Below are 27,241 nucleotides of genomic sequence, written 5' to 3'. Positions count from 1 at the left end.
TTAGAGATTTGGGAGTGATGGTTGACTGTAGACTGAAGTTTAGAGGGCATATTGCTAGTGTTGCGAAGGTTGCACATCGTAATGCTGCTATGATAAGAAGTACTCTAACATGCAAGGAAAAGGAAGTGGTTGTGCCACTGGTCAGACCATACTTGGACTATTGTGCTCAGATCTGGTCACCTGGTTTTCAATGTGATATGGAGACATTGTAGAGGGTGCAGAGATGAGTGACTAAGACAATATCAGGAGGTTGGAATGCTGGCTATGGAGAGAGAGAGAGAGGTTGAAGAAATGTGGATTGCAGAGTTTGGTGGATAGGAGGAGGAAGAGAGGTGATATGATAGAGACTTTTAAGTTAGTGAGAGGATTTTATCAGATTAATCCAGAGGGGATTATAAAAAGAGTAGAAGGTGAGAGGGGAAGAACCAGAGGTCATTCCTGGAAGTTATGTAAAAGTGTGGTGAAGAAGTGTGTGAGGAGTAGATTTTTTTGCATGGAGAATTGTCAGTGAATGGAATGCATTACCAGAATGTGTTGTTAATGCAAGGAGTGTTAAGGATTTTAAGATTCTATATGATAAATATGTTGTCAATTGAATGAACCTCCCATGATGAGTCTGTTGACTCTATGGAGGGTGTAATAATAATAATAACTAAGGTGACTACATTGTCTCTAGTTGGGGAAAGTAATTATATGGTCTTGACTTTGAAATTTCAGTTAAGAAGTGGAACTATAAAGCAGGTGATTATAATACACTTAGGAGGCAGCTTGAAGCAGTACCATGGAATAAAGATCTGCAAGGGAATAATGTTTACAGTGCGTGGGGGGGGGATAGTCAAGGGATATCTGGAGGAAGGCATATACCTAAGGTTAGGAGGGTAAAATCAGGTAAGTATTAGATGAGTAGCATCGTTAATCATGAACTGGAAAAAAAATTATTTGAGGATATATAAGGAGAAAGATGAAAAGCTAATTCCTGAACCAAGGGTCAGGCAAGAAGGGTGACCAGTATGGTAATGAAGGAAAAGTCAGATTACAAGAAGAAATTAGCAGAGTTAGACAGAGAAATCCGAAAGAGTTCTTTTGCTATGTGGCAAATACGAGGAAGAATAACCTTAATGAGTGCTGATGGTCATGATGTGACAAAACAGATAAATTAATTGAGTTACTTAGACCGCTTTGCAAGGGTATATCATACAAGTGAGATTAATGCTGTTACAGAGACATGTGGGAACAGAGGTGGATTAATTGGAGGTTCTTGGGATATTGCAGAATCTTAATGTGAATAAATCTATGGGATATCAGCTCACAAGGGAATGTGCAAGGAAGCTGGTACTGCCTCTGATTAGGCTCTTTATGCCTCAGCTCTGGAAGAGCTTCAGGAGAGTGGAAAGAGGGCAAAATCATTCCATTGCATAAGGGATGTTTTCTAAGCCTGCAGTGACAAATTAAAGACCAATCAGCATCTCAAGAGTGGTACTAGAAAAATTGGTCAGAAAGAGAATTCAGGAATGGGTGGATAGGAATATGATACTCTATGAGGGGCAACATGGCTTTGTGAAGAGTCAGTCATGCCTTTGTAATTTGCTAACTCTTTATATTGGAGTGACAGCTGAATGGAATAAGGGAAATGGCAAAGTTAAGATTCTGCTGGATTTTGCAAAGGTATTTGGCAGGATCCCACATGGAACTCTTTTACACAAACTGCAACAAATAGCGATTGATATGAAACTGGTGATATGGATAAAAGGGTGACTGCTGGACAGATATCCAAAAGTGGTATATGAAGGAGCAGAATCTATAAGAAGGTAGGTGACTAGTTGTGTGACACAACCCTCTGTGCTTGAACGGACAACTGCTGTTTAATTTATACATAAATGATATAGGAAATAATTTGAAGGGAGATATTCAGTTGGGTGCCAATGATGCAAAGTTGGGTAGGGTAATAGTTAATCAAGGTGATGTAGAGAGTTTGCAGGATGATTTGGGCATAACATAATGGATATTAATTTAATATGGAAAAGTGTTAAGTTATGCATTTTGGCATACAAAGATTGTAAGCTGTGTACCACATTGAGGGAACTGTATTCCAGGAAATTGATGAAGCCAGGTATTTGGGGGATAATAGTAGTAGTAATAGATAGAGTTGAAGTTTAGGGGGCATATTGCGAAAGTATCCTGGATAGCTCACAGGATTACTTGGTTATTGAAAAACACACCAACAAACAGAGATAAGGGAGTTATCATTCCTATTTATAAAGCCTTGATACAACCACATCTGGATTATTGTGCTTAGGTTTAGTCATCTGGGTTTCTTGGGGATGAGGAAGTGATGAGGAGGATCCAGAGGTGAGTGACCAAGATGGTGAGTGGTCTATGCAATGCTCCCTATGAAGATAGATTGAAGATTTGTGGATTGCAAAAATTGGTTGATAGGCAAATAGGTGGGATGTGATAGAAACATTTAAGTTTCTTAAAGGATTTTATAGGGCATCAGCCCTATAAAATCCTTTAAGAATTTTCAACACTTGGTTACAGGAAGCAGAACAAGCGGTCATCCCAGGAAGTTGGAGAAGAGTGTGGTTAGGAATAGCATGAGGACTAAATTTTTAGCTTGGAGAGTAGTGAATGAATGGAATGGGTTGCCTTTGTCATTTGTGAGGGCTTTGTCTGTTAATGGTTTCAAGGAGAGGTACTGTAGATATTGTATTGATAGTTTGGATCTCCCACAATGAGACTTTTGACTCCATTGAGGTGCCCCTGCAATAATCCTAATGAAGTTAATAAATTATAATGGCAAAAGTATAGGAAATGCGAGGGTTGATGTCAGGAAGGGCATCCGGTCGGAAAACTTCAGTGCCAACTCAAACTATGATTATGAGTCGAAGAGAAAATGATATAAGGGCTAGGGCGTACCCCTTAAGCGACGCGCAGCCACATCGCCCTACAGCTGTGAGAAGTGGACGAGGGCCACCGCATCAAGGGCGGGTGCGGTTAAAGAAGCGAGCCCAGCAGGTGGAGAGGATGTTGCGAGTGGGAACACTGAATGTTGGAAGCATGACTGGAAGAGGAAGAGAGGTGGCAGACATGATGAGGAAGAGGAAGTTGGACATTTTATGTGTGCAGGAGACAAGGTGGAAAGGGGGAAAGGCAAAGGAACTGGGAGATGGATATAAATTGGTCTACTCTGGAGCGAATAACGAGGGAAGAAATGGTGTAGGAATTGTGGTGTGTGGCAGAATGAAGGGCGAAGTACTGGAAGTGGGTAGAAGGAACGACAGGATCATGCGAATGAAATTGGGTCTTGGAGAAGAGCGAGTGGTCGTATTATGTGTATATGCCCCGCAAGTTGGTTGTACAGCAGAGGAAAAAGATGAGTTCTGGAATGTGTTAGATGAAGAAATGAGGGAATTGGAAGAAAATGAGATGGTGATTGTTGGAGGAGACTTGAACGGGCACATAGGAAGACAGAATAGAGACTGTGAAAGTGTGCATGGTGGCCACGGAGTGGGAATGATGAACCAGGAAGGAGAGAGGGTTGTGGACTTTGCAGTAGCGTTTGATCTGGCAATTGTGAACTCGTTTTTCTTCAAGAGGGAAGAATATTTGATAACATTTAGAAGTGGTAACAACAGCTCACAAATTGACTACATTTTGACTAGAAGAAAATTTCTTAAGGCTGTGACAAATTGTAAAGTAATTCCAACAGATCAAGTAGCACAACAACACTGACTGCTGTACGCAGACTTTAAAATAAGATCGAAGATAAGAACTTCTGGTTGCCATGGGATGAAAACAATTAAGTGGTTTCGCTTAAAAGAGGAGAGTGTGAGGAATCGTTTTAGGGAGAGAGTGTTAGAGAGGATTTCGGATGGACTGGAAAGTGTACAAGATTGGTGGAAACATAATTCAAAAGTAATCCTGAGCTGTGCAATCGAGGTGCTTGGTGAGACATCTGGAAAGATTAGAGAGCAGAAGGAAGGGCATCCGGTCGGAAAACTTCAGTGCCAACTGAAACTATGATTATGAGTCGAAGAGAAAATGATATAAGGGCTAGGGCGTACCCCTTAAGCGACGCGTTGGTGGTGGAATAATGATGTACAAGTGGCAGTGACAGCTAAGAGGAAGGCAAAGCAGAAGTGGGATGAGTCAATAGTGGAAGAGGACAGAGAGGTGTACAAAGAGAGAAAGCAAGAAGCCAAGAGAGTTGTGGCACAGGCAAAGGCCATGGCATATCAAGATCTGTATGATCAATTAGAAACAAAGGAAGGACAGAGAAAAATTTACCAACTAGCGAAATGTAGAAATAAAGCAGCTAAGGACATCTTACATGTGAGGCAGATCAAAGATGCTGAAGGAAGAGTATTATGGAGGGATGTGGACATAAGAAACAGATGGAAAATATACTTTGAGGGACTTTTGAATGAGGAAAATGCAAGGACTCACAGAGGAGATGGGCAGCCTTCTGAGGGGATGGTGCAGAACATCAGTAGAATGGAAGTGACGGAGGCCATGAAGAGGATGAGGAATGGAAAAGCGGTGGGCACCGACAGAATTCCATTGGAGGCATGGAAGGCACTGGGGGAAGAGGGAATTGACCTGCTGTGGGACCTGTTCGTGAAAGTTTGCCAACAGGAAAATATACCCGAGGAATGGAGGTAGAGTACTCTTGTTCCCATCTACAAGGGTAAAGGGGATGCACAAGACTGTAAAAATTACAGAGGAATAAAGTTGATGTCCCACACAATGAAGATCCTAGAAAGGGTTCTTGATGGTAGATTGAGGGAGGAGGTGGAGATTGCAAAGGAACAATTTGGCATCATGCCTGGTAGATCAAGAACAGATGCTATCTTTGGGTTATGACAGATGATGGAAAAATATCGAGAGAAACAAAGGGAGCTACATCTGGTATTTATTGATCTGGAGAAAGCATATGATAGAGTGCCAAGGCAAGAAGTCTGGAGGTGTCTGAGGGAGAAGAAGGTGCCGGAGAAATATGTCAGGTTGGTGCGGGAAATGTACAGAAATGTGAAGACGAGTGTTCGGACCTGTTTGGGACAGACAGAAAGTTTTCAAGTAACAGTTGGCTTGCATCAAGGGTCAGCATTAAGTCTGTTTCTGTTTAACATTGTGATGGAGGTGGTAAGAGAGGAGGTGAGAGAAGATGCACCTTGGACAATGTTGTATGCAGATGACATCTTGCTGTGTGTAGATTCAAGAGAAGAAGCAGAAACTAAACTGGAAAGATGGAGAAAAGTACTGGAAGAGAGAGAGGTATGAGACTGAGCAGAAGTAAAACAGAGTATATGTGTTGTGCAGTGGGTGGTGGCTAGGAGACAGATCTGGAGCTGGAAGGAAATGTCATCAGGAAGGTGAGAGACTTTAGATACTTAGGTTCAACAGTGGAAGAAGATGGAGGAGCTGAGAAAGAAGTGGGATGCAGGATACAAGCGGATTGGAGGAACTGGAGGGAGATGGCTGGAGCGTTATGCGATAAGAGGGTGCCGATCAATCTGAAAGGCAAAATTTATAGGACAGTAGTCAGGTCAGCTATGACATATGCTATAGAAACTGTGGCCCTGAGGAAAAATAACATTAGCAGGATGGAAGTAGCAGAGATGAGAATGCTTAAGTGGATGTGCAGTGTGACCAGAAAGGATCATCTGAGAAATGACTATGTCAGGGGAACAGTGAAAGTTACGAACTTAGGAGCGAAAATACAGGAGGCAAGGTTGAGATGGTTTGATCATGTGATGAGGAGGGAGGACGAATGTGTGGGAAGAAGGGTCATGCAGATGGATTTGCAAGGAAGGCGGAAGCGTGGGCGGCCAAAGAAGAGATGGAGGGAGCTGGTAGAAGAGGACTTGAAGATGAAGAACTTGGATGTGGTGACAGCCCAAGACAGGAAGGTGTGGAGGAGACTCATAACAAACAGTGACCTCACTTAAGTGGGAGAAGCTGCAGAAGAAGAAGATAGGAAATGAAACAAAAAGTGTAATGAATCCAGAAGCTTAATGTTATATAAGCAGTATACTTATAACTAATGAGATAGATAGCATTTGAGATTTTTTTTGATGGCATATCTTACTTCATGTTAGCATTTTTCGACATGTTTTTCAACATGTTGGACATGTTAGATTTTATTGTTTCTTTCTTGCTGCCTAATATAAAGTTAATTGCAAGTTATAGAAATTATAACAGGAAAAAATCTAATCTTATGACTATAGTTTTATTTTATTGAAAATTATCAGTGACGCATATATCCAACTTTTTCGATTATGTGTTATTAGAAAGAAGCTAATCCTCATATATTATTGCAGTTACTTTTGGATGATATATTTATTTACTTATTTTATTTTTTTCCCTTGCAGAAACCAGGTAAGGATACAGGAGCACCAGACTACAAATATGGAGAAACTGCTTATGCACATACTTCGCCATTCTTAGGTTCTTTGTCACCTGGTCAGAGCTTACAAGCTTTCGAAAATAACCTTTTTCGATCACCTATTTATGAGCACGAGATGCCTGATACAGATTTTATTGTAATCCGCACACGTCAGCAGTAAGTTTTTTTTTTTTTTTACTAAACAGACACACATACACATTAAAAAGTCTGTATAAAATCTGTAATATTTTAATATAAGTAATTAAAAACCATCCTCTCCTTGAATATGCCCTTATGGGATACTTAAATAGTGAGAGGATTACTCCAATAGTACAACATGGGATTTCATTACTAATTTCCTATCCACAGTATTCTTTTGAGTTGATCTGCCGTTGTGTAATCTGTCTGTTTTAAATATAATTATGGTGAGTGTTGTTGTTCTTCTATTTGAGGGTTCATGTTGTGTTGACACTGGATAAATCGGAATGGTACATCCGATAAGAAAAGTAGGTCATTGCCTTTCGATTTACTGCCCAATTCTGAGCTTTCTCTAATATATTCCACTGACAAGTATTGCTGGGATATAGAACTAACATTTTGGGACTTAGCTGACCAAAATATATTGTATTGGATTAAACTAAACATACACTCAGATGAAAATGTAGTAAAGATTTGAAATACAAAAAAAATTATTGACATATTCAAATTACTGTATTTTAATATTTATGAAATATTGATAAAAGAAAGGTATTTAATATTATAATGAGGAGGAATGAATGAATGAATGATTCAGAGTCCTACTGCAAATCAGAGTTACTTGTAACTCTGATTTGCAGTAGGACTCTGAATAGTTTGTGTAATGGGAAATGGAATGCAATGCGCTGATTACAGCACTATGGATAGATTTTCTGGATTAAGTATTCTAGTGTAAGTCAGAACATGAAGTAAAGCTATATAAACTTTATATATATATATATATATATATATATATATATATATATATATATATATATATATATATATATAGAGAGAGAGAGAGAGAGAGAGAGAGAGAGAGAGAGAGATTATTGGTTGCTGTTATAGACCTGGGGATCCAGAAGAAGATGCTGATGACGTGTTGGCAGATTAGGACAATGAGTGCAGCCAAGCAATTATCATGGGAAACTTTAACTATGAGGATACGGATTGGAAGGAGCAAAGGGCACATGACAAAAAGTAAATGGAATTTATACAGTTTACTAAGGGATAATTAACTGAAACAGCATGTGAAGGAGAGGAGCAGGAGTTTGAGAATGTGGGATCTGGTAATATCATCAGAAGATCTATCTATAATTACAGTAGCAACTGTACCTCCAGTTGGAGAAAGTGACCATGCAGTGTTTTCCTGGGAGGTTGCTCAACATGTGGAATTTTCAGTCAAGAAAGGGTTTATGTTGAACTACAAAGCTGACAATTATGACAAACTTAGGAGGCAACTTGGATCAGTGCCATAAGAAGCTGCAATGAATGAATGTCATTAGTTCATGGGAAGCAGTTAGGGATTGTTTGAGTGAATGAAATCTAGGTGAATGAGGGTGCCTCAGGGAGGTTCTGTCCTGGAACCACTACTTTTTAATTTGTATACATTAATGATATAACAGAAGATTTGAGGGGGGGTGGATGTTCAGTTGTTTGCTGATGATGCAAAATGGGGAGGATAGTAGTTGAAAAAGATGATACAGATATCTTGCAGGATGACCGAAATAAATTGGCAGTGTGGTCAAGGACAATGGTTATCAGTTTAGGTTGCACACTTAAATTATAGAAAATTAAAGAGGCTAGAGATCTGAGGGTGATGGTGGATAGAGATTTAAAATTCATAGAACATATTGTACACCTTTACCTGTACATGCCTGTACACCCCTTGAGGGTACATGGCAGGAATTTGATGATGATGATGATGATGATGAGAACATATTGTAAGTGCTGGCAAAATAGCTCAGAGGATTTCTTGGATGTTGAAGAACACATTAACAAATAAAGAGAGAGGGGGTTGTTATCCCTCTTTGTAAAGCCATGATTTGTCCACACGTTGACTACTGTGTACTGATTTTTGTTACCCTCATTTGTAGGGGCCAGAAGATGGTGGAGAGGATTCAGAAACTAATGACCAAGCTGATGACAGGTCTGTGGAATGTTCCCTGTGAGGATAGATTAGAGGTGTGTGAGTTGCAGAGTTTAGCTAACAAGCAGAAGAGAGGGAATGTGATAGAAACTTACTGAAGAAAGTTACTGAAGGGGATATGCTATAAGATTGACACACAGAATTTTTTTTCACTGTATGGGGAGTAGGGGAAAAGATTACACAACTGCAGATCAACTCAAAAGAACACTGTGGATAGGAAATTAGTAATGAAACCCCATGTTGTACTATTGGAGTAATTGACACACAAAATTTTTTTTCACTATATGGGGAGTAGGGGAAAAACAAGAGGTCACACTTGAAAGTTGTCTAAGCGTGGATAGTAAGGGTGTGCAGATTAGGTTCTTTACTAGTGGTGAATGAGTGGAATGGATTGCCAGAGGTGGTTGTGAGCACCCCGCCAGTAAATAAGTTTAAGGAGATGTATGATAGGTATTGTGTTAATGGACAATTTGGTTCTCCTGCAATGAGTCTTTTGACTCCATGGAATACCCCTGTAAATAATAATAATAATGATATAAATGTATATATATAAAGTGTGTTTCGCTGTCTACATTTGATTACGTTTTAAATGAAGCAAGTAATACCTGTCATGTTTCTGACTTGCCATGTATATACCATATTTTTTTTATCCCTTTTATTCTTTATTAAATTCACAGTTTGCATAATTAATTTTTTCTTATTGGTTTTATTCACTTATACATGTAATTCTACACTTAGTTATCAGTTATTTACATTTTTTTTTCATTATTTTGACTGATGATATTATTACAGTTATTGGAGGATAAATGTCACAAATATGTTGTACAACTTCAGCATTTAATTAGCAAGGAGAGTCATTAGTATGAAAATTGGCTGTGAAAGAATTTCTTATCTTAGAAAATATCTTATGGTAAAAACATATGTCTTCTCTTTTAAGCAATAGACTGTGTGTGTGTGTGTGTATATATATATATATATATATATTGGTCTTATTCAGTTGCACTGATGTTAAATAAAGTAGGTGACTATATGGAAAGAGTCCCATAGAATAGGAATTAACTTAGTAGATGTTCTGAGAAGAACTGGAGTGTCATCAAAAATACTCTATCAAAATTGACCACAATTCTTTTGTAATCTTAAAAATAAAAGAATTTAGGTTGATTAATTTAGAGCAGTGGTTCTTAACCTGGGATGTGTGCGCCCTGGGGGTGCGAGAGAAGTTTCTAAATTTTGACCCAGATTCGATGGACAACAGCTATTTAATAAAAGACGATCTTATTGAAATACGAGCCAATGCATGTATTCAAATGGAATTTGAAACACTGGACTTAGAACAATTCTGGTGTACACAGTTAGAACCTTATCCACAGCTGGCAAAAGCAGCATTACAGAACCATTTGCCATCACCTACCTGTGTGAAATGGGATTTTCATCACTTTTGCACATAAAAACAAAAGCCAGAAATCGCTTAAATGCAAGTGATAAACGTATTATTATGAATAAACAACAACAACATAGCCATTAAAAATTGAGTTATTGTTTTGTATGTATATGTAAATGTATGTGTTTATTTTTCAATAAATAAATTATCTTACAATAGATGTAATTTCCTAAATAAAGAAATAGAAGCACATTTTTCAAGGGGATGCGAGAGCTTATTTTTAGATTCAGGGGGGTGCCGATCACTAAAAAGGTTAAGATCTACTGATTTAGAGTAATCTGATTGTTTCAGGATGTGGGAATCATAAAAATGATTTGCCAAGTTTCACATTTTCAGGATATCAGTACATGTACAGTACAGCACTTATGATAATACAGCAATAAAACATTTAATAGAAATTTAATTTAGCAGTAATTACGGTATTACATTTACTGGAGCATAAATGTTGTCACAAACCTGTTGCACAACTTGAGCATGTTGAGTTTACCCATGTGAAAGAGGACCTGGTTCAATGTTGACACCGTTCTTATGGACTAGAAATTGCATCCTGTACACAGCATTCTCAACAGCAGAATGTAACATATCTGAAGGAATGTTCGTCACAGTCTGTGATATGCTGTCCTTTAAGACTACCAAATTTGAGACACTGCCATGATTGATGTTGGCCTTTAGGTAACCCCACAACAAAAATCACACAAAGTAATATCAGGGGAGTGAAGTGGCCTTGCAACTGGAAAGAAGCAACTAATCACTCTTTCTTCTGCGAAGTGATGCCGTAGAAGCTGCTCCAGTTGGGCAATGTAGGGAGGTGCTCCATCTTGCATAAAAATGATGTCATCCAGACATCATCATTGCTGAAGTTATGGAAAGATGAAACTGTTTAGCATATTATGATTTCTGCACTCTAATGGAACAAGTTACTGGTCCTGTTGGAGTGATGTCCTCAAAAAGGAATGGCCTTATAATCTGCTGTGAAGCCACATCAAATGGTAATTTTTGGTGAGTGCAATGGAAGTTCCAAGAACATGTCGGATGAGTCAAAAGTCCAAATTCGACAATTTGGGTGTTTACAGTCCTGTTCAGATAAAAATGCTCCTCATCTCCTTACAGAATTTTCTTTGGAAGATCCTGTTTCTTCACCACACTTCTGAATCACCACTCTACTGCATTAGCTGTCATAGGACCTACCAAGTTCTGGCAGGTTCTAAACTCACGAAGAGCACCTAATGCGTTGTACTCATTAAGGTAAAATAACTTTATAACTTTATAATAAACTAAAATAACTTTACAAGTAATGCACGATAAGATAAAGTGAGGTGCATATTCACATGACTATCAGTAGGAATGCTTTTATGGAGTTTTCCCTTTACTTTATAGCTCTTATGATGCCAGCAAATATGTGTTCAACTTCGTTTTATGCAAATTTTTACACTAAATTTTTTTTTCTCGCAGAATCCTTCTTCCCAGGTCTTGATTAGTTCTCTACAAAATTTGGTGCAGAATGCAATTTCTGGTCCATAAGAACAATGTACAGGATGCAATATCTGGTCCATAAGAACATACAGGATGCAATTTCTGGTCCATAAGTACGGTGTCAACATTGAACCAGGTCCTCTTTCACATGGATGAACTTAGCATGCTCATTGACATCATTATTAGATCAAATAGGGAATAGGGGACATTTAATTATGGTCACCCTGTATATATATTTATTACTGGAAATGTGTGGAAGTGACTGTTCATCCAAAGTTACTGGTCGACATAGTCAAGAGTTATGATCTGACAGATTTCAAAAATGGCATGATAGTGTACTGGTTAGATGGTGGTATTTTATAGGAAAGGGGCAATATTATAGGCTGTTTGAAAAGTGCTGTAGTTAAAATGCACCATGCGTAGAAAGATATTGGATAGAACTGCAATCACTGGGCCAATGGTGTGTCATCGATATTCACGGTGCAGTTTGTCCTACGTTGTGCAAGTCCATAGACAAAATTCTGTGGAATTTGAATATGGAATTAGGGAATAAATGTCAGTATTTCCCAAACCACTGTGTAACATATTCTCTGTATAGCTCCCCAAAGTAGAGCTTTTTTGAACAGGATACCTATACTTATGTCTGATTAGTGACAACTGTGTACAGTTTGCATCTGACACATCATTGTTATCTAATACAGCATAAAAGTATTTTATGCTTTTTCACAAGAACCTCATGTCCAGTTAAGCTGTGTGAATAGTAGGTGAAAGACTAAGCAAAAAGCTGAGGAGAGGAATGATCCTCATGTCTTAGTCCTGCAGAAACAGGCAGAAGACAGCAGCATTATGAATGTTTTCCTTGACTTGCAACCCTTATATTATTGTTATTATTATTATTATATGGTATCATTATGGAGTCCAAAGACTTATCGTAGGAGACACAAACTAACTATTATATACACACACACATACACACACACACACACAAAAAAAACTATCAGAAATCTCCTTAAACTCATTCACTGTCATGGAGCTCACGACTAATTCTGGCAATCCAGTCCGTTCATTCACCACCCACCATGCAAAAAATCTGGTCTGTACACCACCACTAACTAAAGTCTTGCACGACTTATAGAGATGGTCCCTATTTCTCTCAATATTTGTCACATATAGTAGTGTATGGAGATTCCATAGTTAGAGGATTAGTTAATGAGCAAGTCCTTAAGGTCTGCTATCCAGGAGGGAGAATGAGTAGGATAATTAAGGAGTAGGACATGAGGAAGAAATGAGCAAGAGAATTAGTAATGGTTGTGTGGAAAAATAATCTAAGTGAACATAAGGAGCATGTGAGGGCAAATATCAGGAGGTTATTGAGAAGAGTGAAAGATAACAGTGTAGTTGGAAAGCTTGTCAGTGTGTTGCAGAGGTATGACAATGATGAGTTGAGATGGAGAGTCAAAATTATGAATGGTATGCTAGTGGAGCTGTGTGAGGTGTAGGGAGTACAGTTTGTGGATGTGTGGCATGTGTTTGAGGGAAGAATAGAATTACAGAAGTCATGATGGGGCTACATTTGAATGGCTTTGGAGTGGGTGTACTGGAGAAAGTATTGCTAGATGGAAGTACAGTGTGTGATGTGTACAAGAGTAAGAGATGATTTGTTTATGTTCCTTTTTTCTGATATGCATTGTGGATCCTGTTTCTCCTATATAGGGCAAATTACAGGTGCTTTAAAGCCACCTTTAAACCTGTTGAGTAAGTTCTTCAATTTTAAAGGTGGCTTTAAAGTTGTATTTAAGGTTGTATTAAAGCCACCTTTAAACCTCCTGCAAAATTAAAGAACTTACTCAAGTCATCCAAGGATCCACTTCCTCTGCTGGCCCACACTGTAGTATACTCTATTCATTGCACTAATTTGCCCTATATAGAGAAAACATAATGCACAATTCCTATCAGAAAAAAAGGAACATAAACAAAACATTAAATTTAATAACTATGGTAAAGCAGGCTTTTCTGATAATGCCCAGAACACTTTACATAGAATTGACTGGAAAAGCACCTACTGTTTACATCACACCAAAACATGGTATGAACGTAAATTTAAGGAGGCCTGAGAAGTTCTTATCAACCACCCTAATCTTAACAATAATGATAGTCTAAAAATCTGAAGAATATTCTACCCACATAACCTTTCTCCATAAGAGTTAATTATAAAAGGACTATAGGTATTCCAGGATCTTAAATCTAATATAACAATTCTCATGTTAAATTAGGACATCATTTTGGCTGTAATAAAACTATCTGCAGAAAAAATCTCTGATGTTGTTTTAAATAGAATATAGCTTTGATGTAGTTATTTAATTTAATTTAGGTGTTGTAATTTGATGTTATTTTCACTAGAGGTCAGGCCAATGGAACAACCGCTGATCAAATCATTGTCTCTTTAGCATATTGTGTGAAATGTAATATAGCTTGTCCCTGTATATATATATATATATATGTGTGTGTGTGTGTGTGTATACCCCAGATGATGACCTTAATATGAATTATGAAACATTGGAAAATTAAAATAATTATTTCTAACATGGTTGTAGAGTCCATAATTTGTCTGAAATGAAAAAAAAAAAAAAATGGATTAGTTGGATGCCAGGGAATGTGGAGGGTGGTGATGAAGAAATGTATAAACAACTTGGATTAGTGAAAAAAGGAAGAGTAATTATTATGGGTGATTTTAATTCATTCTAATCTATATTTCCATATAGATTGGAATGAAGAGATAGCATTTAGGAATAAGGAAAATGAATTTCTAAGTTCATGAGAGATAACCATCTTAGGAAGCATGTATTAGAGGGCATACAAGGATCAAGAGTTTTAGATCTGATCATTTCATAGCTGTGGAATTATAAAGATTATGATAAGCTTAGGAGACAGCTTGGAGCTATAGCATGGAATGAGGAGTTGAGCGGTAAGGAAATAAATGCTGCTTCAGAACTGACAAAGAAAAACATAACAGTTGTTGGAAGTTTTGACACTTGGTTATACTATAAATTAAAGATACCAGGAAATTATGTACTTATTTAATCCTTTATCCCAGTGTAAGCAAAAAAGTTTGCACCTGAACTATTTTCAGGACTGGGGCAACTCATATATAGAAGCTTATGACTTCATATCACTTGCCTTAGTATCTCATAATGCAAAGCACATATCCTTATGGGTATGTATAATGCTATTCATTATGGAAAGGGTCACTACCCAGATTGGTTTCAACCTATATTGAGGTCTCATTAGTGGGAGCCACCCCCAGAGGTGATACTAAGGTTGAAGTAATACAGAAGTCATATTTTCACACGTTGCCAAAAGGTGTCACAACTTATTATTAAACTACTCTAGATTAGAGATAGTTGTTGGATGTTTTCACACTTGGTTATACTATAAATTAAAGATACCAAGAAATTATAGACTTACAGGGTGTTCGGGATAAATTTGACAGTTTCGTAAGGAAAAAGAAAATCTTCTTTGTATCTATTAAATTTAATGAATTGACAAAAAAACATTACAGGCAGAGTTAATTACAATACTATCAACAAGATTTACTCAAAATAACCACCATTAGCATCGATCACAGCTTCAATTCTGCTTCGGAACCTCGAACAAGCTGATGCTACAGTCTCCCTGGGAAGGGCCGCAAAAACTGTTTTAATTTTATCCATTAACTGGGCTTTTGTATTACTGGAAGTGCGATTGGTGTCTTTTTCAACTGCGCCCCATACAAAATAATCCATGGGGTTAAGGTCTGGGGAGTTTGGAGGCCAAACATTTGGACTGGTGAAGTCGTAGAAATTTTCAGACAACCATTTTTGACTTTTCCCAGAGGTGTGGCAAGGGGCCGAATCCTGCTGCCATACATACGGCCTACCATTGGCTACCCTTGTTATCCAGGGCTTGACTACAGTTAGCACCTCCACGAACAAAGCCCGAATTCCAATGCCAGGGTTCTTCAACACCTGTTCCTGCAGATTTGCGAGGAATTCTGCTGTACGAACGCAATCAGATCGTCTGCTAGGGATCTTTCTTCTTGCTACATCCTCGTAGTCACCATTGCAAGTCTCTAGTTCATGCCTGATTGTTTTTACTGTATTCAGGGAGCATTGGGCAGCAGTCGTAATATCCTTATTTTGATGGCGGGCACGAATCATCATGACACAAGTTATTCTCTTCCATGATTCAGGTGGGTTCCAGCTATCCATCCTTTCTGACATCTTGTATATGAATGAAGAAGGGTCCAAACTTTTAAATGAAGAGAAGTGTGTGTTAATACATGTAACTTACGGAAAAATATAATTAATTATAAATATGTCAAATTTATCCCGAACACCCTGTAGTTCTGAAAATAGTTCAGGTGCAAACTTGTTTGCTAACACTTGGATAAAGGATTAGACCAAGTATTTAATTTCTTCATCATCATCAAATTCCTGACAGGTGCCCTCAAGGGGTGTATAGGATATGATAGTTTTACATGAATAATTTAAATCATTACTAACTTCCTATCTGCAATTTTCCTCCAAATCAGTCTGTTACTTTCAAGACTCCAACATTATCAGGTCTTATATTTCTGTCATCTAACGCACTTTGTACCGTATCAATCCACCTATATCTTGGTCTTCCTTTGGGTCGTTTTCCTGCCAACCTGGCAGAGAACACTTGTTTTGCTAATCTTTCCTCGCCCATTCTGTTTAGGTGACCATACCACCTGAGATTAGCTCTGCTAATGCATTCCTGGATGCTGAATCAAGTTCTTTCCTAATATCCTCGTTTTTAATATGATATTGCCATTGATGCCATCTGTTCACGCCTCTAATCTTTCTCAGGACTCATATCTGCAGTCTCTAGTCTTTGGTCAAGTGTTTTACTTCTTGCCCAGATCCACAAGTTAAAACTGGTTTGAACACTGTCTTGTATACAGCTAATTTAGTGTTCTGACTAATTTCTTTCTTATTCCATATAAATTTATTCAGTTGACTTCCTACCATACCAGCTTTGTTGATTCTGTTGTCTATTTCCATATTTAATTTACCATCTTCACTAAAAATCGTGCCTAAGTAGCTGAAATGTTTTACTTGTTCTGCAGGTTCTCCGTTCACAACACAGTTGACATTTTCAACGATTCTACCTATTTTCATTGTCTTTTTATTGCTGACCTTCATACCATATCTATTACAACAGTTATTCAATTTAGTCAGGGAATTTTGCAAACTTGTAGCAGATTTATTTAGAAGTATAACATCATCTACATAATGCAAAGAGCTGACATTAACATCTCCAATTCTGATATCATGTTTAATACCAGTTTCCTTCATAATGTGATCCATATAGATAATGAATAACAGAGGGGATAATGTACATCCTTGTCTCACACCAAATTTAACATTAAACCATCTTCCTGTACTTCCTTCAATTCTAACTATTGACTTACAACTCAAATAAAGACTAAGTATTGCTTGATATAATGCTCCATTAACACCATATTGAATAGCTTCTCTCTTGGCACCTTGTCACATGTTCTTTTCCAGATCAACAAAACTTAAATACAGATCTTTGTTATATTCCCATGCTTTCTCAACTATTTGTTGTAAAGGGAAGATCTGATCCTGACAGCTTCTATTTGGCTGAATCCAACTTGTTCTTCACCAAGCTTTTCTTCCACAATTCTTCTCAGCCGTTTCTCAAGTATGCTTGCATAAATCTTGCCAGGAACACTCAGTAGAGAAATACCTCTGTAATTCTCATATTCAGTTTTATTTCTCTTTTTATATATATGGGTACTTTGAGAGCTCTACTCCAATCATCGGGAATTCGTCCCTCTGTCCAGACTTTCTGAACTATGCAGTGCAGCCACTGTAAGACATTTATACCACCATACTTCAGCATATCTGGTAGAATATCATCTAGTCCTGCCTTTCCACATTTCAAGCCTTTGATGGCTTTTTCTACTTCAAGTATATATATGTATTCCTGATTGTATGCCTGTTGAGTGCTATCACTATCACTACCACTACCACGGTGCTATCACTACTTGTTTCATTTATCAATTTTTCGAAGTAATTACTCCATACTTCAAGGATATCTTTTTCTCTTATTTTCATGTCACCTTTATCATCTCTAAGTCATTTTACACCACTCTTACCTCCATTTCTAGGCTTCATCAACAACCTCCAGAATATTTTGCCACCTTCTTGATATTTATTTTCTATGTTCTTGACAAAGTCCTCCCATGACTTTTGTTTAGCTAGTGTTACACAGTGTTTAGCTTTCTTACATTTGTCTCTGTATTCTCTATATTCTCTAAGAGCATAAGTTGGCTTATTTGCCAGGAACTTTTGATATGCTTTCTTCTTTTCCTTCACTGCCTTTTAATTTCCTGTGTCCACCATGGAGTTCTGATTTTTCTATCCTTGCAGACAACCTCACCACATGCCTCTCTGGCTGAGTGAATCAGGGTTTTCTTCAAGGCTTGCCACTGAATCTCTAAAGTTTAGTTCCTGTTCTCAAACTCTTTAATTTTTTCTTCAATAATTTTTGTGTATTTTAATCTACAGCTCACATCAGAGAGCTGCTCAGCTTTTATTCGCTTTAAAACTTTCTTACATGTTATTCTTTTCATTATGAAATTCAATTTTATCATGCTCAAGACTAAATAGTGATCACTTCCAATTTTAAATCCGTTGTACACTCTTGTGTCATGCACCAGGGAGAAAACATCACTATTAACAATAACATAGTCAATGAGACTTTTCTTATTCCTTGCCTCTTCTTTCCATGTTAATTTGTGCACATTTTTATGTTTGAACATGGTGTAACAATCGTCTGCTTGCCCTCTGACTTTGAGCTTTTCTTCACACAGATTATCTTTGCCATTTCTCTTGCAAGTTATTTTACATTAAAGGTAATATCAACTCTAAATCAATATTATTAACTTACACTTATCATTGGAATTTTTTTTTCCTATATATATTTTTTTCTTTTATCAAGTAAATAAAGTCAACTTGAGTTATTTCACAATTCCTTCCTTTTAAAATTAATCTTTTCAATATTATACAAAGAGCATGACAACACTTACTTAGATAAGTTATGTTATAGTAACATACTTAGAAACAAGCATATATTTAACTTTCTTATGGGGGTCTTTGGCTGTTAAACAATGATAAGTGGAATCTTATTATTCTAGACTTATCAAAGTTTAACAATAGTCCCTGGGATGCTTAAGGGTCAAAGCTGTATAACTGAGAGGAGACCTCCAAATAGCCTTTAAAGGAATGCGGAGAACTGACCAGGGCTTCTGACCTAATGTCCAATTCTGACCTTCTCGTGGTGCACCCTGTTGGGTATCTACTTTGATACTGAACGAACGAGGATGGGCTGGCATTTTGGGATTTAGCCGACCAAATTGTATTCTTATTGGTTAAACCAAAATAAAAAATGATGGTACTACATGACAAAATTTCATGCTGGCTGGGGCGTCGCCCGTTTAAACAAGGCCCCCGTTGTTTTCTCCAGGGAACCTGGGTGAACAGCGAAAAGTCAGCTATTGGAACAAATCTGAAAACACACCCCAACTCAACATCACCAGAGTTAAAGATCGGTACTATCAACGAAAGAAGCCTGAATGGCAAAGAAATGGAGCTAGCTGAGGAATTAGATAAGTACCAGATCGACATAATAGGGGTGACTGAAACAAAAAAGACCAAAACTGGTGAGATCTTTCTGAGCAATAAATACAAAATGTTATATTCAGGCAATGACAATCAAGGAAAAGAAGGAGTAGCCATAGTATTCAACACAAAATACGAGGCTAATCTTCTTGAATGGCAGTCAGTCTCAAGTAGAGTAATGTGGGCAAATATGAGAATGGTGAACTGGACAATGAGACTTATTTGTGCCTATGGTTCCACAGAAGGTTCTACTAAGGTAGAAGTGGAGGAATTTTTTGAGGCTTTAGAAAAAGCAACTGACACAATGAAAAATGAAAAGTTGGTCCTTGTTGGGGATCTAAATAGTAGAGTAGAAAATGATTGTGAGACATACAAAAATATTTTGGGAAAATTTGGAGAAAAGAGCAAAGCTAATAATAATGGCAAATATCTGTTGGATTTCTGCTCAGGACATGGACTGGTTATTACTAACACCATGTTCCAACATAAAAATGTGCACAAATTTACATGGAGAGAAGAGGCTAGGAATAAGAAAAGTCTCATTGTTTGTGTTATTGTTGATAGCGAAGTTTTCTCCCTGGCAGGACACCAGAGTGTACAGAGGATTTGAAATTGGAAGTGATCACTATTTAGTCTTGAGCAGGATAAAATTGAATTTCATATTGAAAAGAATAACATGTAAGAAAGTTTTAAAGCAAATAAAAGTTGAGCAGCTCTCAGATGTGAACTGTAGACTAAAATACAGAAAGATTATTGAAAAGAAAATTAAAGAGTTTGAGAACAGCAATCAAACCTTGGAGATTCAGTGGCAAACTCTGAAGAAAACATTGATTGATTCTGCCAGAGAGGCATGTGGTGAGATTGTGTGCAAGGATAAAAAAATCAGAACTGCCTGGTGGACACAGGAAGTTAAACAGGCAGTGAAGGAAAAGAAGAAAGCATATCAAAAGTTCCTGGCAAAAAAGTCAGCTTTTACTCTTACAGAATACAGAGACAAATGTAAGGAAGCTAAACAGTGTGTAAAACTAGCTAAACAAAAGTCACGGGAGGACTTTGGCAAGAATATAGAAAATAAATATCATGAAGGTGGCAAAATATTCTGGAGGTTGTTGATGAAGCTTAGGAATGGAGGAAAGAGTGCTGTAAAAGGAATTAGAGATGATAAAGGTGACATGAAAACAGGAGAAAAAGATATCCTTGCAGTATGGAGTAATTACTTTGAAAAACTGCTAAATGAAACAAGCAGTGATGATAAAAAACACTGACCAGGAATGCAGTCAGGATTACATATCCATACTTGAAGTAGAAAAAGCCATTAAAGGCTTGAAATGTGGAAAGGCAGCAGGAGTAGATGATATTCGACCAGAAATACTGAAGTATGGTGGTATGAGAGTCTTACAGTGGCTGCACTTCATAGTTCAGAAAGCCTGGACAGAGGGATGAATTCCCGATGATTGGAGTAGAGCTCTCATAGTACCCATATATAAAAAGGGAAATAAAACTGAATGTGAGAATTACAGATTTCCCTACTGAGTGTTCCTGGCAAGATCTATGCAAGTATATTTGAGAAACGGTTGAGAAGAATTGTGGAAGAAAAGCTTGGTGAAGAACAAGCTGGATTCAGGCCAAATAGAGGCTGTCAGGATCAGATCTTCACTTTACGACAAATAGTCGAGAAAGCATGGGAATATAACAATGATCTGTATTTAAGTTTTGTCGATTTGGAAAAGGCATATGACAAGGTGCTAAGAGAGAAGCTATTCAATACGCTGCAGTTATATGGTGTCAATGGGGCATTATATCAAGCAATACTTAGTCTTTATTTGAGTTGTAAGTCAGCAGTTAGAATTGAAGGAAGTACAGGAAGATGGTTTAATGTTAAATCTGGTGTGAGAAAAGGATGTACATTATCCCCTCTGTTATTCATTATCTATATGGATCACATTATGAAGGAATGTGGTATTAAACCTGATATCAAAATTGGAGATGTTAATGTCAGCTCTTTGCTTTAAGCAGATGATGTTATACTTTTAAATAAATCCGCTACAAGTCTGCAAGATTCACTGACTAAATTGAATAGCTGTTGTAATAGATATGGTATGAAGGTCAGCAATAAAAAGACAAAGACAATGAAAATAGGTGAATCATTGAAAATGTCAACTGTGTTGTGAATGGAGAACCTGTGGAACAAGTAAAACATTTTAGCTACTTAGGCACAATTTTTACTGAAGATGGTAAATTAAATATAGAAATAGACAACAGAATCAGCAAAGCTGGTATGGTGGGAAGTCAATTGAATAAATTCATATGGAATAAGAAAGAAATTAGTCGGAACACTAAATTAGCTGTATACAAGACAGTGTTCAAACCAGTTTTAACTTATGGATCTGAGACTTGGGTCAGAAGTAAAACACTTGACCAAAGACTAGAGACCGCAGATATGAGAGTCCTGAGAAAGATTAGAGGTGTGAACAGATGGCATCAATGGCAATGTCATATTAAAAATGAGGATATTAGGAAAGAACTTGACATTGCCAGCATCCAGGAATGCGTTAGCAGAGCTAATCTCAGGTGGTATGGTCCCTTAAATAGAATGGGAGAGGAAAGATTAGCAAAACAAGTGTTCTCTGCCACGTTAGCAGGAAAACGACCCAGAGGAAGACCAAGATATAGGTGGATTGATATGGTACAAAGTGCCTTAGATGATAGAAATATAAGATCTGATATGTTGGAGTCTTGACAAGTAACAGACTGATTTGGAGGAAAATTGTAGATAGGAAGTTAGTAATGATGTAATTTTTTCATGTAGTAATGTCATATCCCTTGAGGGTACATGGCAGGAATTTGATGATGATGATGATGATGAAGAACAATGGTCCCCCCCTTTCAATTAAAATTTTTCTTAAATTTTTTTTTTTTAAATGTTTCTCATTTCAATTCTGGGGGTGGTCAAGGATCTCTTGTTCCTTCCCTCTTCCTTCGTATTAGGAATTGCTTCTGTTATAGAATTACCGTGCACACCTTAGGTTGTTTCTTCTATTATCATGTACTTTACTGTGTATGTAATTTATCTCTCTTGACGGGTTCCCTTTACCGTTGGGTCTGGGTCTTAAATTGTATTTGGTTTGTCTTGGTTCATTCATCCCATTTCCACTACAATACTCCTCTCCTCTCACTTTGAGTGATGTTTGATCACTCAGGACAGCCTCTTTTGTGTCCTCTCTATGTCGATTGTATCTATTGAAGCAGTCATTCGAGATGGGATCCTCCTCTTCCTCTTGACAGTTATCCTTATTCCTTCTTCCTTTAGTGGGCTTTATGCTACTCCCTTCCTTCCGTATACACTGTCCAGTGTATCTCCTTGACATACTAGTCTACCTGACCTGGTCTTATAAAGGTTTAACCTGTTTGAGTGGACTACTAAGGTTTTTCCTTGTTTGGATCGTTCCCTTATCTTAAAGATTAGCGGGGACAACTTTTCTTGGATCTCCTAAGGCCCGGCTGCCTTCCTTCCAAACTTACCTCCTTTTTTGTTCACAGATCCTTGTTCTAACAAGACAATATTATCTGGATTCAGATCCTTATACCTTCTCAGTTTGTTCGCATAATCTCTTGCCCATTGGGAACAATTTTCGCTAGAACTAACCACCATCTCATATTCCATCTTATTGTCGATGACCAAGCTGTTCAGATAGTCGTCAATATCTGGGATACCGGAGTTTACATGGGAATCCCTGATATCACTGGGAAAGGCAGGTTCAAACCCATAGAGAACTTACACACTGCCATTAGGGGCCTCTCTAATGGCAGTGTGTAAAGTAGTTCTGCACACAAATAACGTGTCTGCTAAAAAGGCATCCCAATTAGAAATATGGTTGTTGGCTAATTTTGATAGAGTAAGTTTTAACGTCCTTTTCATCTGTTCACACATCCCATGTCCTTGGGAATGGTAAGGGATGGTGAACAGCTTTTTTATCCTCAACAACTTGCACAGCTGTAGCATGACTTGAGCTGTGAAGTTGGAGCTTTGATCTGAAAGGAGAGTCTGTGGTGTTCCATACCTAGAAATAATCAGCTTAAAAAATTTTTCACCCACAGTTCGTGCAGATTGGTCTCTAATTGCTACAGCCCTGGATATCAGGAGAACAGGTCTACAATCACCAGTATGTACTTATTTTCTTTCCACTTCCTACAATGGATATTGTGGGAAGTGGACCCACAGTATCCATGGCTACAGCTTGAAATGGGTGCTTGGGAACGACTGGAGGGGGGGGGCCTTGCCTAAAACACTGGACTTTTGTTGGCACAAGTGACAAGAAGCTACATATGCTTCAACATCCCCTTTCATCCCTCTCCAAAGGTATCTGTCTCGTACCCTATTCCCCCGTTCTTTGCACCCCTTGATGACCCACCAGATCGGAATCATGAAAGGTGTAGAGCACCCAGGGGATCATGATTGCTGGAACTACAATTTTGTCCCTCCATCTCCCTGTAACACTCTGCTTGGATAATAAGAGATCATCCCAGTCAATGTATAGTGTGTGATGGAAAGATTGGATGTCAGGGGGACCTCTCTCCTTTTAAGACTCTCTCATATACCTTTCCCCATACTAGATCTCTCTTTTTGCTCTCTTACGATGTGGAGTTTTTCCCGTATTTGATGTTTGAGAGGGGTGATTTCGTTTTTGTCTAACGTATCTGCCTTGAACATGGAGGAAATGTAATTACTTCTTGAACTAGCACCGTCCTCATGCGTAGTGTCCAGTGATCTAGACAGATAATCTGCAACTATGTTTGTTGAGCCCGGAATATATTTTACCTCTAAGTTAAATTCCTGCATCCCTAATGCCCACCGGATGATCCTCTGATTCCTATCTTTCATCGAGGATATGAAAGAAGAGGCTTATTGTCAGAGTGCAGGATAATTTATTGGCCTAATAGCATATATTTGAACTTTCTTAAAGCATAAATAATAGCAAGTGCTTCTTTCTCTATCACCGAGTAGTTTACTTCTGAAACAGAAAGCTTTCTGCTGATGAAGGCTATGGGCTTAAATCCCTCCTCTTCTTCTTGTTCTACAACTGAGGCTATCATGTCATTAGAGGCATCTGCCGAGAGATAAAATGTCTGACCCAGCCTAGGATAGGTTCTCACTGGTGACTGAGTTAAGGCTGAGTTTAAAAGAAGATGTGCTTGTTGTTGCTCCTTCCCCCATTCAAATCTTTTTCCCTTTTTCATTAGCCTGACTATAGGCTCCATTAATCTTGAGCTGTCGGGGATGAACTTCCTGCAGAAGTTGATCATGCCCAAGTATCTCCTAACCTGTCTTATAGTGGTGGGAATCTTAGCCTCCAAGATAGCAGTCACATTAGTTTCAATTGGTTTTATTCCATCATTGTTCACTATATGGCCTAGATACTCCACCTCTCTGAAAAAAAATTGACACTTCGAGTACTTCAGGGAGAGTTGAGCCTTGTTCAGTCTTTCCATTACTCCTGTCAGCAACCTACAATGCTCCCCAATACAAGATGAGTAAACCAAGAGATCATTCTGGAAGCAAATCACTCCTTCTCCTAACATATCAGACAGAACCGAATTCATCAAACATTGGAAACTCATGGCTGAGTTCCTGGCTCCTTGAAGAAGTCGGCACAATTGGTACTTTTGCCACCTGGTGGTGAAAGCCAAATATTTCCTGTCCTCCTCCCTCAGAGGAATTTGGAAATAACCAGAGTTTAAATCCAACTTAGAGAAGTATTTAGCTCCCTCCAGGCCAATCAGTAGGTCCTCAATCTTGCATTCAGGGAAGTCTATAGGCTTGGTTACCTTATTCACCTCTCTTTCTCTCAAATCTAGGACAAATCTTAGCCCACCACTTGATTTTTATACTAATATGAATGGGCTGTTCCATCTGGAACTTGACCTTTCTGTAATCCCAGCTTTTTCATAATCTGTCAATAATTTCCTGAGCTTGTCCTTATGATTGAGAGGTGTCTGGTACTGCCTTACATATACTGGTACATGTAAGGATTTCTTTACATGTACCAGTATTGTTGGATTCATGATTCAGTATGTTGGATTTCTTTGGTGCAAGAGATTGAACTGATTTCTTCTATAAATACTCTGGGATACCGATGGAACACTGATTCAAAAAAATTTCGATGAGAACCCTTTCCTGCTCTGAGCTCGAATGCTTAATGGCGTCCAGGATTAAATTTCTTTTCCACATGCTTGTGTCCTCCTGACCATCCCTCACCTCAATTTCCATGCCCTCACCTATCTCACTATTACACCTCATCTGCACCCCGGCCTATACCTCTTCCCACATAAGGACAGTGTCCTACTAGAAAAATCACACATGAATCAATTTTTTTTTGAGAAAATCAAGACCCAGTATGATTTGATTACTAGTGTCTGCCATTTCGGGAAGTACAAACACCCCATGCATGGAGTTAAACGGGAAGCAAGGCATGGAGATCTTAGCCTTAGCCCTCCCATGATCTTGATTGGGTTGCCCTCCCTTTAGCAATTCCCATGATCTTGATTGGGTTGTACAATTCAGTGAAGCTATCAGGACTATTGGTTTGGAATGCCTTAACTAACCATATCGGGACCACCGATATGTTAGCTCCGGTGTCAAGGAGAAAGTTACAGGGGACTCCTTCAACTGAACCCTCTACCAGAGACAGGGACAGCTCCCTTCCTACTTCTGCTAAAGAAACTGTTTGCATTTTGTAGTCTCCCCCCCCCCCATATTTGATTCCTTCCCTTTTGTTACCTCATAGGCGGGCTTTACGAATAATCGTTCGTTCAGGACCCACAAGGGGGGGGGGGTATGTGTCCCTGACCTATTCTTTAGTTGAATCCTTATGGCTAGAGTCAAGCATCCATCTAAATCCTTAGACCCTTTCTTAAATATTACCCCCCCTCCCCAAAAATCATCACATAGACCAATTCTAAACTGTTGGAAGGCCAACCATTTCAGGTGGGCTCCCTCCTCTGGGGAAGATACTCTCATTGACTTTGTAATGGACAATATTCTGTTAAGGAAACTAATAATTTCTTCACCATCCTCTTGTATACAACTGTATAACTTCCTTAAGGCCTTGGGACTCCCTTTCATCCGAGAGTATTCAGAGATTAGTATTTGCATAAATCTTTGATACTCTATGGTTTCTCTTAGCATGGGGGAGGAGCATAGGAAGGCTTTGGCCTTTCCCACCAATCTGCTACGGACCAAGCCCAGCAGTTGAAATTCAGTCCATCCCCCAGCCTTTCTCAGTTCCTCTATAAAATTAAAAAACACGATTACATCATCCATTTCCTCCCCTGAGAATTGAGGAAACACTTGTTGCTGGTTAATACACCTAAAAATTTCATTGTCATTCATCCCTGAACTGCTATTTGGGATAGACATGCTTGCAATCTAAGTTAACATAAACTATGATAATCAACCTTTGATTTGACAAAAAATTTCTGGATAGAATCCAAAACCTACTTGCTGTGATTTATATGTACTCCTGATTTAATTAAGTAAATCACATCCTGTCGGCTGTGCCATTTATGTTGTGTCCTTTTCTTTTAATTTTATAATTTCTCAATGTTATATGTAAAGCCTTTCCTATGAGTGTCACATGGTACCTCTGAAACACAAAGGGTTCTGAAACACATTGGTTTTGGCTCGACCCTGAGGTCGAGTCAAAACCAATGTGGCAGAGCCTTTGTAATCTACCTCTCTTGAAGTTCTAAGAAATTTATATTTTTACACTGTGCTACTTAAAATAAATTATGTCAAGAAGTGAGTAAGAAGATGTACTGAAATAACACTAGATTTGCAATCGTGACCTTAATCGTACTCTAGAAGTTTCCCACTCAGATTTGTAACTATTTTACTAGTGGTGCATTGGAATCCATACACAGATAATCTTGGTTAAGTATAGCAAGGTTTATTAAACACTAAATATACAGCTAGTAATACAAGAAAAATTTCCATTCTGAGTAAGTTAAAAATCAAATTAAATCAATCACCATGAATACCCTCAACAGGTATGATCATCAAGACACAATTT

At 38.1% G+C, this 27,241-nt stretch overlaps 1 protein-coding gene across 1 annotated transcript in view; it reads left to right on the top strand.

The window, feature by feature from the left end:
* LOC150107422 (transcription initiation factor TFIID subunit 1-like) overlaps nucleotides 1–27,241 on the top strand; it is a 960,372-nt gene that overhangs the window by 375,951 nt on the left and 557,180 nt on the right. The window contains exon 18 of the mRNA XM_090391850.1: nucleotides 6,372–6,562. Within this exon, the coding sequence (XP_090247976.1) occupies nucleotides 6,372–6,562 (191 nt within the window). The remainder of the gene's footprint in view (nucleotides 1–6,371; nucleotides 6,563–27,241) is intronic.

This window comes from Typopeltis vanoorti, chromosome 4 (genome assembly GCF_054136105.1).
Source record: "Typopeltis vanoorti isolate ZY-2024b chromosome 4, IOZ_Tvanoo_1.0, whole genome shotgun sequence".
Classification (NCBI taxonomy): Eukaryota; Metazoa; Arthropoda; class Arachnida; order Uropygi; family Thelyphonidae; genus Typopeltis; species Typopeltis vanoorti.
This window is presented reverse-complemented; position numbering and strand designations above follow the sequence as displayed.